Raw genomic sequence first — 16,900 nt, forward strand, 5'->3', positions numbered from 1 at the left:
CATTTCAATTGTCAAAAACCAAAAATGTATGGATGCAAGGATTCGAATTAAATATAGTCACTAGCAGTTCTGTGGATACCATTCCATTCAACTGTAACTTAACCATCTGCAGTTGTACAAGAGAACCAGCCGTGTGCAAATCAATTTTGTTCCTGTTACCAATATGATCAATCATTACCAACTGCTAGTCCATGTCACTTCGACACATCAACACCTTGTTGGTCCTTATCAGTGTGACAACTTGGTTTACCGATCATGCAGAGGGACCCATGTACGGGAACAAAGCCCGATTTGCTTATGGTTTTCTCCCCTTCTCTAATGACACATCCATCTAAATATGATGTAATGGAAGACTGCCCAGGGCACCGTCCAATGGTCAAGATTAATTCAACGTTTTTTCAGTCACAACTTTTCAGTCTTGCAAAGCCACCCTAAATAGCACCGATTTAAATCCGCCCTGTGATCTGTGCTTAATATGTCTGGCATCCCAAGTTACATTTCCACTGATGACACCCAATGATGCTGAACCAAGTCTGGGGTCGATGATAGTCTCGTACAATAGTGATTTAAAGAAGTAGCTTGGATTGGGGTTCCCATTGTGGGGTTGGACCAAGCCAGGTTTACATAGGTTTTTACCCGTTCTCTAATGGTTTAGTAGGCTGAAAAACCATCGAATGCAGGGTTGGCCAGAGCAAAACCAGCAGTTAAGTGTAATTAAAAGCTTTTCCATTCATGACTCTTGAGCATAAAAACTGTCTCCAGGGTTACAACACAGTGGCTGTGCAGTTATCCGAATTCAACCGTGAAAGAAGATACCGAGGTTTCATGCTTGTGCAGAATCGTGGGCCAAAACATATATAATCGAGTTGTTTAGTGCATGGCTGCAGCCATTTTGATGCACATTCACGTGCGATTTAAGGCTGCTGTATTCACAATTTATTCTGTGTATTCACAGCGCAATGCATGCATTTGCATGAAGTACATATTTTACAGGCACATGAATAATGAGTTTACTTACAGCTTTGCATTCAGGTCTTCTTTACAGGGAAGTGTGTTATAATTGTATAGATGGCCTATCATATATGTCACTAAAATATTTACACATGCAAAACAATGTTGAGACGTTGAAGGCACATTACCTGGAAGAGGACACTGAGGTTATTGCCAGCTCACAGATCTTTCGTTTGGGCGAATAGGTGGCGCTTAAGCCCCAGCTATAAGCCGAAACTATCACACTAGAGTAAAGGTAGGCAGGAGATGACAGGTGAGGAGGGACACACAGCTTGTGGGTGTTGTATGGTTATTTACCCAAACACTTGACTGCCCTTATGTGTTTTTATTAATGGTATAATTCCTAAATTACTGAATGTACCTTGTGATGCTCCGGTTTTAGCTGGAGAGAAATGCCAAATTTTAATGTCGCTGACTATTGGTAAAGAAACTAAGGATAGTCTGTGTCATTAAGTTCAACTTAAAAGTGGGTGTGTCCAAAATCTATCCTTGCCCTCACAAATAAATATATACAATGTGTAGGGATATCAGTAACCAAAGAGACGGTGGTCAAAATAAGGTCCTGAGCTTCTTCCAGCTCCTGGCTTGCTTTTCAGCTTCCCCCTTCCCCACGTACAAAACAGTTCCAACGGGCCTCAGGGTCAGAGTTTCCTTCCGCAAGTTCAACATAGTTGAAATGGCCTCACGGTTCCCTTCCCAAATTGCAACACAAGGTTCCTTTCCCCCAAGAAGACCACTCTTCTAGTTTAAAAATCACAGTCAATTAAACTTTCTCAGCTTTTAATAATGATTTCAAAATACACTTTGTTACCTTTCTGGCTTTTCACCACTTCACAGAGCTTGTTCCTTTTCTTTAATATTTGTTAGGCAAAACAGTTTCAGTATCTTGACTTTTCTTGGTTCCTTCCAAGTAAGGGGTTACTCGGTCGAGGCGCACTTGTAGCACCAAACAGTCCTCCTATTACAGGTCAGCAAACAGATAACCCTTGGCGCCTTGTCATGTTCGGACTTACCTGGGTTCTGTTCACAAAAAGGGGCTCACCCGGTCTCAGCGCAGTTGTTGGACCGCATGGTCCACCCACTACAAGTTGTGTAACCAATAGTCTTGGATACTTGCCTACCTACCTGTGTTCCCTCTCTTATAAACTTGTGGCATTTGTCGACATTCATTTCTGCTCTCTTTTACAGTCTCTGGGTTTTACCATAAAGTGTTTTCCATGCCATAGGTCTCTCTGAGCTTATTTAAGATTCTCCTTGCTCAATCTTGTATTTCCTACCATCCTTCAGGCCTTATGGCCAACGTATGTATTCTCTCCTTTAAACCAGTGTTTTTAATTCATTAACTTCACAGTCAATTCTGTTTCTTCTTGGCAGACTCTGCCACAACGTGACTCACACAATTCACTGTGCTGTGCATTCCTTGTCACCACTTGCTTTCACAGTATCCAACAGTGCCAGTCACTTGCATCATAAACTGTCATTGCTTGCTTTCACTTGGCTCATACTTCACATTGTCCATCAATGCTTTTGACTCGTTTTTAAGGTGTTTTTAAATGCAAATCACTTCTTTTGACTTGTGCAGCATTTTCATATACTTTGCATATCTTTCCCTTAGGTCGGTATTCAATAATTCATAATGTACTTTGCAGCTTGTTCTGCATTCGGTAATCTCCCCTTCGGTCTCCAGACCCATTTATTGCAAGTTTCCATTTGATCTTCACCTGCGTTTGCCCAAACCCAGCCCCTGGAATGCCCGGGCATGAGTGTTCCCTCTCCGTCACTCACTGGTACACGGCCGCTAATCTGGAGGCTTTCGTTTTTTTTCCTGAGGTCCCTCGCTCCCCCTTCACTTGCCGGGAGCTCCGGCCAGCAGTGCTCACCTTTTCCGAACCTTGTTGCTGCGGTCTGTGGCTTCTCAGAGTCTTCTGTGTACCTCAGCTCGGACATGAGGGCAAACAGCAGAGGGAACTGCAGGGCTATCGAACCTCTGGCGGCCCGTTCTGGCTCATCGTCTTTTTTCGCTCTCCTGCAGTGCTCAGCATCCTTCTCATCAGCCCCTCACCAGCCTGCTCTGCGTCTGGTTGCCCCTTCATTCTCCCCAGGAGGGTTTCTTCTTTCCTTTCACTTGTACCTCCTTATATGCTCCTGTAGCCCCTCAACTGGATGCAGGTGCAAGTCCTTTGCCTGACCACAATTACATTAGTGGGACATGCCTGACTATAGTTATTGTGTTCCACAGTCTTCTTCCTCGTCTTAGTACCAAAGTGGTGTGCACAAATGGAAGTGTGCATTACTCCCAGTTGCCTTTTCCTCGTCCCAATCTTGAAGGAATGTAAATGGGGGACAGTGTGTGCGTGAGTGAAAGACGGGAAGACCTACAAAGGAAGGCGGAGGGTAGGGTGCATTCAGACAATGTCTTGTATTTACAAAAAGATGTGGATCTACCCTGCTCATATAAGGAAGGGTTCACCTCATTATTCTCTTCCTTGTCCCGCTATACGGATGGTCTACTTGAGGGTCATTTTTAAAGGAATAAAAGGATGGTGTTTGACAGTACCCCATAAAGGCTTCTGGGATTGAAGGTTCATTGTGAAATGGGAATGGGGAATACTGTGTCTCACCTAAGGACAACCTCCCTTCACTGCCCAAATCTCGTCCACCCAGGTGATCCTCCCTCACATATCCACCCCCATTGGCGGGATGCAAAAGCGATGGCCTTTCCCTGGCCACCTGAGCAGAGGATATTGGGGATAAAGAAGTGAGGACCCCTTCATGTTTCTCACAGGAGCATATGGCTGCACAGGATTTTTCAAGGTGCTGCTACTTTTTAAATGGGGCGCCTTCCCCAACAGATTAAAGCTAAAGACGATGCAAGAAACTAGGAGACAAAAAGCTCAACAAAGACTACACACAGGTGATCAGTTATCCATTTACAGCGCACGGTCAGATATCTATCACAAATGAGAGATGAGATACAGAAAGGGGAAAATAGGCCATGCAAAACCTAAGACACAAATGCACTAGAAAATCAAAATATAAAAAACACGAGGATGCAGGAGCATGGTTCAAGAGACCCAGCATTAATTATTGCACAAAGGAGACTAAGGTGGCACAAGTGAGAGACTATCAGAAATGTTTACCAACCCACAAACAAATAATCAGAATAAATTCAACAATGGAGGGATAAGATCTGACCCGAATTAATACAATACACCCTGAAAAACAAAACCAGTAATAGGGATGGACCAAACAGACCAATGTACCGAAGCACTAAATATCCTACTTGAAGGGAGCTAAACAGTAATCCAACAAAACTCATTACAAAAAATGAGTTTAGGCACTGATCCCAAACAGCATAAACCAAAAAATATTGTACTGCAGGTGAAATTATAATTAACGATAATTATGATTATTTATTTATAGACACGCTTTATACAAGCATTGGTTACTAAGCACAGGATCGGGATTCGAACCTTTGTTGCGCTGTGTTGTCTTGCTTCCAAGAGAAACGTGCTGTGTCTGAGCTATCCTTTCTCCCCAATGAATTTCTTCTTTCTGGGGATCTTTCACTGTATAAATGTCAAGGAGTTCCCCCATTCTCACCTGAGTTCGATCTTTGCTGGATTTCTTGATCAATGCCTTCTTGCGGACAGATCGAGTCTTGAATAAGGCTGCACGAGTCTCTTCCGACTCCAGCGTGAGTTCAAAGTTCCGGGATGCAAAGATCCAGGAATCCGGGAAATGTACAGAGTGCGCTACTAGCACACGAGTCCAGGAATCAAGAAAGGAAGGAAAGGGACTAGGAATGGAGTTGGTTGGAAAAAAGCAAGGAAAACAATACTGCGAGCTACGGAGCACACGTCAGGTCGCTACTTCGTAATAGCATTGAGACGCGCAGAGCCGTGGGAGGCGTGGTCTATTAATAGAACACGCTACGTCCAAGGTGTAGAGCGAGGAAGGTGTTTCACAGTGGACGGCCATGTTGGGAGTACAAGGGAGTGTAAGCCCTGTTGAGACAAGGACCAGGAAGTCCAAAAGGGGCGTGTTCTGTAGTTCATGACAATAAACAGGAACTATCTCGATGATACCAGATTCCCAAAGTCACACCTCTCTTTTGATTGATGTGGTTTGACTAGGGCACAGTGCACTAAAGTTATACTGTACCCCAAGTCCCCCTTCAAGGAAGGTCCATGTGATTATTTGGTTTCATGAGTCTCAAATGTTTAGGAAGCCTTGTTGTACTGTTCGTAAGAGTCCGTAGTAGAAGAGTTTGGTCAGTGATACTGCCACACTCTCAGCCAGAGAATTGCCATACCCCCGACTCAATTTCCAAAAGGCTTCAAACTTTATGCACTTTAAAGGATATTTGCATTCAAATAACAAAGCAGGGTTGGCCTACTTACACTTTCATCAGCGGAACATGTGGCCAGCAGGGGATCATCAAACGGAGAAAAGTCAAAATCTGTTACATAGTCTGAAAAATAAGATTAAAAGATGTGGGTAATGGATTCCAAAAATTGGTGTTATTTTACTTAAAGTAAACATGTCACAAAACTATTTAACACCAAATATGCTTTAATATCACAAGGAGCAGGTGGCTAAAATGACTCATTTTGAGACAGGTCAGTGATTAAAATGATTGGCAATTATCTGGGTTTGGCAACAGCTGCATGGAATAAACATACAATTAAATAAGAAATCAATGCAAAACACACAAGGATGGCAGCCAGATGGGGGAAGCAATTATGTGAAACAGCAATTTACAAGCAGAAAATTACATTTTGACTTTACTTTGCAGGGTGACTTACATTTTGACTTTACTTTGCAGGGTGCCACACCAAAATTCCCCCACCAACCCCCTTCCACCCTCCCAGCTCGCTCTTTGAAGCTGTATGATAGACCCAATGGACCATCTGAAGTTTAGTCTTGGCTGCAACGAAAAGTAAATGTCAAATCGATTCCTATATTTGATATACAAAAATGCAATATGTTTGAAAGATTGAAGAAAGGCAGAACTGAGCTGCAAGCCACATTCAAAGGCCTTAATGCACTGATACAGAGCATTGTGTTTGCGACACACAAGCACTAGGCTGCATGAGATAAAGGAGTAGTTTCTTACCTGTAACTCCATTTCTCCAGTGTTGGTATCTTCCATGGATTCACATGCTGTGAATATTCCCTTTCGTCAGGCTGGGAATCCCTTGTTACCTGGATTTAGTAATTTGCCTATGGAAAAACACTTGACACCTTGAGTGTCCCATCAACGTCGTCGTGGGTGCTTTTGGTACCCACCAATAGGACGTCCAGTGTATAGCTCTGCCCCAGCAGCTTCGCCACAGATTTTAACCACTCCATCTGGAGGATAACCCCCTTTAGAGGAAGTTTGCCTGGAGAGGGGAATGTTGGTGGGTGCATGTGAATCCATGAAAGTTACCAACGCTGGAGAAATTGAGCTACAGGTAAGAAACTACTCTCTTCTCCAGCATTGGATCTTTCATAGATTCACATGCTGTGAATAGATTTTATAGCAGTATACATGGTAGGAGGAGATAACCCAGGCAAACAAAGATAAGAGACTTTCAAATTTTCTGTGTTAATGCGAGAAGCATACATACTTACAAAGAAAAAAACCCTGGAAGCTGCAGGGCTTACCTTACTGGAACAGCCGTTGAAGGACTGCTCGTGCCATCCTCACGTCCTCAGCGTGCTGTTGATGTAAAGAGTAGTGCCTGGTAAATGTGTGGGGCACTGCCCATGTTGCCGCCTGGCAAATGTCTCCGATGGGCACTCAGACCAAAGAGCCGCAGAAGCAGCCGTGGCTTTTGTAGAGTGCACTCTAGGGGCAGTTTGCAACGGCTTGTTGGCCTTCGAGTAGCAGAAGGATGAAATCCACCTTGCAATGCCCCATTTTGAAATTCATTTTTCCTTGTTTTACTTGTTGGATGGGCCGAAGGTGACAAAAAGCTGTTTAGTTGATCTAAAAGATTTTGTCCAGTCTAATTAATATTTCAATGCCCTCTTCACGTCCAGAGAGTGTAGAGCTTTCACCGCTGGTGAAGTGGCGTTTTGAAAGAATGTAGGCAGATTTATGGTTGCATTTTTGTGAAACTCCGATGGAACTTTTGGGATGAAATGAGGATTGGTGGAGAGTATCACCTTGTCCTTCACGAATCGCAGATACAGAGGATCTATCACCAAAGCTTGTAGCTCTGAACCTCGTCTAGAGGATGTAATGGCTATTAAGAAAGCCAAATTCAAATTTGATGTGTGTTGTAGACAGAGGTTCGAACGGAGGCTTCATAAGACCTGCCAGGACCAGCATCAGGCTCCATACCGGTGGAATCCTCTTCTTTGGAGGAAAGGTACAAAAAAGCCCTTTTAAGAAGGGTTTGATTAGCCCGTCACTGTAGCGAGTGGGGTGAACTTTTTCGTGTAAATCTAGAAATTGCAGATAAGTGCACCTTTATAGAAGAGATCGCTAGACCTTCTTTTGCCAATTTAAGCCGGTAAGGAAAAATCTGATGAGCTTTTATGGCCAGTGGATGCAGGGTAGGCTGTTGTGCACACCATGTACAGAATCCTTTCCATTTGTGGTTATAGGAAACATTAGAAGAAGAGGCCCTAGCCGCTGCTAGAATGTGCTGACAGTCTTGAGGGATGTTGAAGTGACCAAATTCAATGTGGTCAGGAGCCACGCTGTTAATTTGAGAGAGCCCGGATCGTGATGAAGAATCATCCCGTCGTTCTGGAAAAGGAGATTGGCGTGAGATTCTAGAAGGATTGGATTGTCTGCTGCCAGCTCCAGGAGGTCCGAGAACCAGGTCTGCCTGAGCCAGTACGGTCCCACCAGGATTATTTTGCAGGGACCTTTGCGTATCATCTGTATCATTTTCCTGATGACAGGGAATAGGGGAAATGCATATGCGAACATGCCGTTCCAAGGGAACGAGAATGCGTCCCCTTGAGAGTCAGGATGTGGGATCCTGCTCGCAAATTTATTGCACTGCTTGTTGTTGTTGTGAGTGGCAAAAAGGTCTGGAGCAGGATGACCCCATGTCGAGGAAATCTTGGATATCTGGATGTTGTGTAGTTGCCATTCAGTGTGACTGTGACAAATCCCTGCAGAGGGTGTGGGCTAGCTTGTTCTGTATCCCCGGAAGGTGGAAGATTGGATGCAGAATGTTGTGTTGGATGGCCCAATGCCTAATGGTCTCTGCTTCTTGGGACATGATGTTTGACCGCATTCTGCCTTGTTTCCGCAGATAAAACATAGTGGTTGTGTTGTCCGTGAGGACTCGAACCACCAATTTCTTGATTAGCGTAAGGAAGGATTTTAGAGCCCACAGTTCCAGCACATTTATGTGGTGGGTGGATTCTTCGGGAGTCCAAAGGTCTTTGACTTGGTGCTTGTCCAAATGAGCTCCCCATCCCGCCAGGGAGGCATCCATCACAATCGTGAGATGGTAGTTGGGTCCACCATTTTACTCTGTTTGAGAGAGCCCAACTGATGGTAACTTTGTCTGACCAGGAACCTCAGATTTGTGACCATCTGGTAGCCAGAAACATTTGCCCTGGCCGCATATGTAGCCTGCAGTCGGGAATTAGAGGGATGAAGGAGGACATGGTCCGTATGAGAGCCATGTATGTGCAACCCGTGACTAGCTTGTTTAACGTGAAAGTTAGCTAGGATTATCAATGTTTTCACCCTGTGTGATGAGGTTCTGACAAGACTTTGGTCCATGAGGAATTGAGTGCCCAGTAACACCACATTTTTTGAGGGAACTGTGCAAGATTTGGTGTAATTTATTGCAAATCCCAAATATGGGTTGACGTGGTGCCCCTGTTTTCGGAGTAAAGCTGCTACTGGTGCCTGGCATTTTGTGAATGTCCAGGGTGCTGATTTTAGGCCAAAATGGGAGTACTCAAAACTGGTAATGGCTTTCGCCGATCACAAATCTGAGGCACTTTCGGTGCCTTGGATGTATTGGAACGTGGAAGTATGCATCCTTGAGATCTAACGCCGTCAGATATTTACGGGGCTGTATGGCCTTTGTGACATCCTGACGTGTTACCATTTTGAACTTTGCGTTTTTATGTTTTTGTTCAGCCTTCGCAAGTCCAGGATAGGCCGCCACTTCGTCTGGTTTCTTGACGACAAAGAACCTGGAGTATACTCCTATTCCTCTTGCCAAGGAGGAACTCTTTCAATTGCTCGTTTACTTAGGATTGGATCACCTGTTGTAAAATTTGAAGGTGCAGGTGCGATACCTTTAAGGGGGGGTATTGGGATTTGTGCGCGTTTGAACTCCAACAAGTGGCCGTACTGGATAGCATCTAGCACCCACCTGTCCTTTGTCGTTTGCCACTCACTGAGGTAGAACGCCACATTTCCCCCCACCTGTCTGTCATTGTTGTGCCTCATTTTGCCTACCTCCTTGAGAGGTGGCTGCCCCGCACTTTTGCTGCCCTTGATGGTACCCCCTGCTGCGCTGGGAGGATTGATAATTTATCTTGTAGCCCTGAGAGTATTATCCGGGTCAAATGTAGTTTTTGTTGTCCCTTAAGGACAAGAATCTTGAATTACCCGAGGATCCTCGAAAGGAGAGAAAGGACTGCCTGCCCTGTATGGTAGTAAGAGATCTGGCAGTGTCCCAGTCTGCTTTCATGGCTTTAAGGGCCTCATCAATCTTGCCACCAAACAGATTCTCCCCTTCATATAGTATATCGATTACTTTGTGCTGTAACTCCTGCAGAAAATAGGTGCAACGTAACCATCCCTGCCGTCAAAGGACTGCCCCATTGCCAATCTGTTTGAACCCCATTTCATTGAAGTCTACAATGATGTTAATGCTGTGATTCGAGGCTTCCTCCCCTTGCCGCACTGGCGTCATGGCTTCCCTCCTCTGCTGCTCGCTCCGGCAAGTGTTCCAATATAGGAGCCAACCGATGCCACATCACTCGAGCAACTATTGCAAGGGCATTTGCTGCTTTGGCAGTTGTTACCCCAATGGTGAGAACCTTTTTTCCGAAAGCATCAATTTTTCTGTTTTCATTGTCTGGGGGAATGGCACATTTATGCTGCGTATGAGCCTTGCGACTTACTGACCCCAAGACCACTAACTCTGGAGCGGTTGTGAGGCGAGGCCTTTTGGTGTTGCGTCTCCCCCCCTTAAAGTTTTTATCCAGTCTACCTTTAATTGCCGGCTCTGTAAATTGATGCGTCAGAGTATGAAGGCCCTCCTGCCAGACATGATCCAAAATGGGTTTGGAAAACACTGCCTGCCTGCATTTACCCATGTGGTCAAAGAGGAAACAGTCCTTTTACTCATCAGGAACTAAACCAAAGTCTTGGCATGTTTTAGACATCATGGAGTGAAAAGCCCCAAAGTCATCTGGAGGCGAGGGCTGAGCAGGACTACCCTGCATATCTTGGTCAGGATCATACGTGTCCCACGTGTCGGTTCTGCAAGGAGACAAAGAGGTGCTGGAGCTTGTATCCCGTGGACCAGTGTCCTGGTCTGTGTCAACCAATTCGCTCTCCTCTCACTCTCGTGTACGTGGACTATGTCCTAGTGGAGGTAGAGGTCTTGGAGGTGTTTGAATTCTAGTAAGTTTGTTTTGGTCTCTAAAGGGATGGCCCGAGTCCCTTTGATGCTGCGTTGCTACTTGGTCTTCTCCATATGTCAGAATTGTCTGTCCCAACAGTGATTGTAGTGTTGTAAGCACTTGCAGGGAGAGCAAGGATTGCAGGTTTATAAAGGGGTATTGTGGATTTATACCGCCCATTTCTGAAGGTGTTGATGGTAGAGTACGTGTCTGAATTCCTAGATGTACGTTTTCCCCCTCCTGATGGTTCTTGGATAGGAGGATGGGACGTTCCTTCCTCAGGATCAGAGTCAGTGACACCTGGACATTCTTCAGGTGGAGGCTCAAAACCTGACGTGATTTCGTGCAGCAAAACCTCTTCTGGCATGATGTCTGGGTAACTTTTAGGAGACGCTACTAGAGAAAACCGTCATGCTTTACTGTGTCTCCTGTTGGGGTTTTCAGAATACCTTTGGGGTACAATATACAGTCCTTTGTAGGTAATCCCGAAGCCTCCGTCGAGATGGTGGTCGACGGTTGTTTAGGTTTTTCTCCAATTTATGTTTTCTGGTCGTCGTCGATGAGGGATGGCCCGCTGACTTCGAAGTTGTCGTCAGAGTCATCGGAGTGGATTTTGATTACCACTTGGTCATCGAAAGGTGCCTCGTGGACGATTCATGCCCGGAGGAGGATCTGCGAGACTCTGATGACGAATAGTGTTTCTTTTTCATCGAAGAGGAGGTACTCGTAGCCAATTTGGATCTGTGTTTGTCTGTTGTAGGAGGGGATCTCCGGGACGGTACGGACCAGGGTTCTGTCGACGGGCGTGAACCTTTATCCTTCTATTTTTCCGATGCAATGATGTCTTCGTCGACAGGATCTTGGCCGAGCGCTTAACCGTGTATGTAGATGTCGGTTGCTCCGGATGGAGAAAGTTGAAGAAATATTAATTTTCTGAAGAACATAATTTTCTCTCAGGTTTCTCTCAGGAGAGTAGAATGCGATGAATCCCAGCTCGAAAAATGGCTGAAATCTGAGATGACACTGCTGGGGCGGAGCTATACACTCGACGTCCTATTAGTGGGGACCAAAAGCACCCAAAACGACATTGATGGGACACTCAAGGTGTCAAGTTTTTTCCATGGGAAAATAACTAAATAAAGGTAACTAGGGATTCCCAGCCGGTCAACGGAGAATATTCACAGCATGTGAATCCATAAAATATCCAATGCTGGAGAAAGTAAAAAAATATCAGTAATAATAAAATAATAATAATACTACAAATAATGCAAAGCACGATCGATTGGAATGGAAAAAAGACTGGCCTTTCTAGCCTAGGGATGGCAGGGCAGACAGGGGTCTGAGAAGACCAGTCTGTTTTGTGCATTTTCCAGTGCTTAGCCTTCTAAAGTGCAACCCAGAAGCAGGGGTGGGTGCAAAAACGGACGAACAGCATCTCAGGGTATCCCTGGTAGGGAGGTTCTTAAGAAACATTTTGGTGCGGGGCATAGAAGCCCAAGCGAGTAGTGTAATAAGTGTCCACCAACTTACCCAAAACTCTCTTAATGTGGAGAGGATGGGCTGCCATCAAGATACAATTAGGCACACACAAACAAAAACATTACATGTAATACACTACAAAACATATACATGTACACAAATACACACACTGTATATTCGAAGTACTGCATGAGATAAAAAATACATAAAGTCGCGTCATACGATTAAATACATAAACAAGAAGGTATTCATACAAAAATCATAAAGAGTTAAAGTGAATCCAACTCGCTCCACAACCAGTTAGAAATATCAAGAGGGAGAAAAGGGTTAAAACAGATACAAAGACCCAAATGGTCACCAGTCAGGCAAGTCCATTATTTACAGTACTAGGTCTAATAACACTCCGTTCCACCACAAATCCAGTAACATAGCAACAATTAATACGTATTCAAGTACAATGTTGCTACTATAGTATCTATATTGCGAATGGAAAGCAATGATTTATGTATCACTAGAAAACATTTAAGATCATTAGCACAATTTGAAAATACACTTATTATCCTGAAACTACAGGGACCCCAAGTGGATAACAGAAAAATGGCAGTTCACCTTTAATAGTAAGTAAAATTAATTTTTAATGAGTTGTCAGTGCCCCCAGATTTTTCCCCCTTGGTTTCAAATCACTAAATCCAGTAGGTCTACTGTTATGCTGAAAATGAGGGTAGTTTTAACTTGCAGGGCAAGGGTACAGGAGAGGTAACAACCATCCAGGTGAGGAGTCTTGGGTATCCCGAAAAACAAGTCCCAGAGCATGGTTAAAGAACCAGAGTCCCAGAGATGGATGGCTGCAGTGTAGAGTGTGACGTGCTGGAGTAAAGAGTCAGACAAAGCGGTGGCATGGTGTAAACGCTTCTTTATTAAACTATAAGCAAAAAGGCCCAACTCTGCCTATTCTAAAGGGAATTCCCTACCAAAACGAGGACAATTCTGATGCTTGTCAGGGTAGTTGCCCAAATTAAAATGTCCTGTCCGAAACTACCTAAACACTAGCCCTACCAGTATATACACAAACAACATAGAACACTAGGAGAATTACTCCCTTCTCCTGGTGCACTGCCATCCAGCTTGGTGATTGTGTTTAAAGAGTCCTAACTAATAGTTCATGTTCAACAAGGATAAAGAATACCAGGAGGATGACTCGCTCCCCTTTGGGCCAATGGATAAATGTCTTGACAATATATTTGGCAACCCTTGCCCTAGTTTCTGAATCAACCACTTCTTACTAAACCTTGTACTTCATTACAGGCTTATGATATCTGAAATAGCAAACTGTGTGACATAACCAAGAGAATGCCTCCCCTCTCCTGGTTCACTTGGATGCCTGGTAACAGTTCTTATTAAGCCTTCTCTCCAGGCTTCTCTCCCGTTTAGTGTAAATGTTCCACATCCTTATAGTTTCTGGGGTTCAGTGACACTTGTACAATGACACTTTGACAAACTTTGTAACAGGTGCTGAGCCGCGGGAGATGCCTTCCAAGGTTTACTTCACTTTGGTTGACTTAACCACAGTCAATGAGACGAGGGGGATCACTCCTGATGCAATTGTTACTCTTTGCCCAAACCCCCAAGCCCATACTGGTTGTATCGTGGTTCCCATCACCTCTTACTTCCTGGGACCACGTCGCTGGTTGTCCCTGGGATGTTTGGGCCGCTATTCTGAATTCGTCGTTCGTCACCACTTTTTTCTCACTTGTCTCTACCACGCTTTGGCCTGCAGGGTCCCCGGTTCTGGAGTATCAGCATTGTTAAGGGACCTACCGGTACACCTCCCAGAGGTCACGCCACAGTAAACCATATTACCACTTCTGTATTGGTCAGGCCTCCTAGCTCTCAAAGCTTCCTCCGACCTTCCATCCATGTCCTCTCGACCGAGGACTTGCTTCTCCATCCAGCATCTTGGTTGCCGGTTTTGATCTTCCCGGGCAGGTGAATCTTCATGCTGGCTTTTCTCAGATTTCTCTGGTTCCCTTCCCGGCAGTCTTTGGTTTGATTTTATGGTCGGTAGCTGGGTCCTCCACAGCGCATTGTTAAAGTCTGTTGTCTGTATCAATGATGTACTCTTCAGGTCTCCTCGGGGCCACCTCTTCTCAGTACTTTAAGTCACAAGAAATGAAGAGTAGTTTGTATAACTGCTGTAATAATCTTCACAGTATTTCAATAAGACAATGAATTAGGTTTTATAGGAAGAAAAGGAGTGCCACAATAACAGTGGTACTGTCAGAGGCTTTTCTTGCAGGTCTTGGGGATTTCAGGGACTCCAAGGTAAGAGGGTTAAGGGAGTTTCACCATGGAACAGGAGTCAACACCCCCATAATGGAGGTCCCTCCCTGTACGGTCCTCCCGCATTTTACTACCCTTAATGGGAATACCAGGTACCAGCCTCACAGAGGAAAGGGCTACCCCATAGGGAGAAGTGGCGTGATCCACGGTTCGTCACAGGTCACACGCGTATTAGGGTCCTAGTGAGGGTGGGGGCAGAATAAAAAGGAGCCAGGGACCCCTAGAGAAGGAGAAACAATGAGATTTGGATCATAGGACCAAGGTACCACTACTTGCTCTGCTAGTTGTAGGGAAACTGCCCAGGAATCGCGGATAGGTTCCAGGTTCGGCTCAGTGTAGTTCAGGACGCCGGGGACTATTACTAAAAGGTCCAGAAGTGGAGTGGCAAAACAAGGACCCAAACAAGAAAAGAAGCCTCAGGAGATGTCCCATGATGAAAGGGGGCACCACAACAGTGACAGGATATTATATGGCATTTGTAACGTGCCTATACACAAGTGTTTCAAGGTGCGAGGCAAGGAGGAAAGAAACTGTGCAGAGACCTGGCAGGAAAGTCACATGTGGCTCAGGAAACAAAAACAGATCAGGCAGACAGCAGGAAATGATTGATGAAAAACAACAGCTGGAGGCAACTATGTGTACCACAATCTAGCAGAAAAAAGGTAGAGTGGCAGCAAGCCACTCTGTATTACAGCCAGGCAGCAGGGGCCTTCACCTCAGGTCTAGCCACGACTGAATGGGTTCTAGGAGAGCTAAAGGACTGCATGCATAGCGATTCCAGCCCAGGAAGTTAGCAGTAAAAGCAACGTTAGAGGTCAGCAGCGAATTCTCCAAGCAGGCTAAAACAGTGGAACATCCACAAAAGATCAGGTCCCAGCCTGATCAGCAAGTCATAGAATCCTCAGGAATAGTCCACCTCAGCATCAGATATTCCTGATGTGTTCTAAACGGATCTGAGAATGGTACTAGGTGCCCCCCCCCCAAGATTTACACAAAGACACAGGGCTGGAGGTGATCCTGCCCACCAATCCGCTGGTGGGCATCCGTGAAGTTTAGCAGACGCCAATCAAACAAGCAAGCCAAACTTCCAAACACACAGGCAAACTTGCATAGATACGGGCTGGGAAGTCTGGAAAACCCAATCGAGTCTAAACCAAATAAGGCATTCAGCGTTCTGCTGGCAGATAGGCAGAAAAGTAATTTCACTGACCGTTGTGCCCCAAGCACAAAAAGAAAGGCCACAATCCAAAACGGAGGGAGTTGCAGGAATTGAAAGTCTCTTGCCTTGGAGGGCGGCACACGCGGCCACATCGACAGGGCTCGTTGTCCCTCCACGTGCAGGAGCTTCTTTGCCCCTCAGCAGTGTGGGGACAGGTGTGGTCCTTATTGGGATCGGCATAGAACCGATCCCATCCTCGTCTGTTGTGACAACGAGATGCAAATACCAAAATAAAATGTTTCTTCAACAAATGAAAGTTTGGTTCCTGCTTTCACTTAGGGTGAGGATTCTTTACCCCACAGTCCCCCTTTTCCGGGCACTGACCACTCTTTACTCTCGGACTCCCTCCACCGGGTTCACTATGGCTTTTCCTTACGTCACAAATCTTAATGTCTTTTTAAACAGTTCCAATGGACATCCCTCTGCCGGGTTCACTTTTGTCAACTTCACATTCACAGTTATTAGCAGGATTCACTTCCCTTGCTTTCTCAAAGTTCTTAGGTCAAAGGCTTTCGACTCTAGAGGGATTTTGCTTCACCTCCTGTATGACCACTTTGACCTAACTTGGCGGCTCTGCTATGCCCTTCTGGCGGTTGTAGTTTCATTCAAACGGAGATCGACCAGAGTCTCTCGAGTCAGCACCCACGTGGTGCAGATTCCGTCTGTAACTGGTCTCCCCTTTAACACGTTTACATAGATCATTGAACTTGGTTCAAACTTGCCACTTAGCGGTTTGCATTCAACACAGCCCGGTTCTTATCGGTCCTCCCCTCGACTCACTGGCTGTGATGAACAGCTTGGCTTTCAGCTTCACTGGAGTAAAGGCCGGTGCCACAGTCGCAGGAGTTTCCCTCGCTCCTGCTTATCGGTGTAGGCTTGCCCTGTGTACCCTTAACATCTGTTGCAAGACACTTTAGCTATTGTTCTCGTTCTTATGCTCTCTTGCACAAAGGGTGCGCGGGCCTGGGTTGAAAAGGGCAAGGTCGTTTCTCTCCTTGTCACCCTCTCTATTCCCGCCACCTTTCTCCTTCTCTTGAACTGCTGGGCCTAGTTAGCCGTCTCGTCTACTGTCTGCCATGCTCGCCTTGCTCGTCCTGTGCTCTCTTGCTCCACCTTTTATCCCTGCAGGGAAAGGAAAGGGCCATCAGGTGTGTTCGATTCAGGTTAATTGCCTGACTTTGTCTGACGCTGGGATTGGAACATTTTAGATAAATGGCTTTGGGATGAGTCCTTGGTCTTTCATGG

The 16,900-nt window shown here is 45.4% G+C and overlaps 1 protein-coding gene across 1 annotated transcript in view; it reads right to left on the bottom strand.

The window, feature by feature from the left end:
• The window catches only part of CORO7 (coronin 7), a 1,792,839-nt gene that overhangs the window by 1,440,851 nt on the left and 335,088 nt on the right, over positions 1–16,900 (bottom strand). Inside the window, exon 4 of the mRNA XM_069646849.1 lies at positions 5,415–5,485. Within this exon, the coding sequence (XP_069502950.1) occupies positions 5,415–5,485 (71 nt within the window). The remainder of the gene's footprint in view (positions 1–5,414; positions 5,486–16,900) is intronic.

Source organism: Ambystoma mexicanum, chromosome 2q (genome assembly GCF_040938575.1).
Source record: "Ambystoma mexicanum isolate Mex_15411 chromosome 2q, UKY_AmexF1_1, whole genome shotgun sequence".
NCBI classification, from domain to species: Eukaryota; Metazoa; Chordata; class Amphibia; order Caudata; family Ambystomatidae; genus Ambystoma; species Ambystoma mexicanum.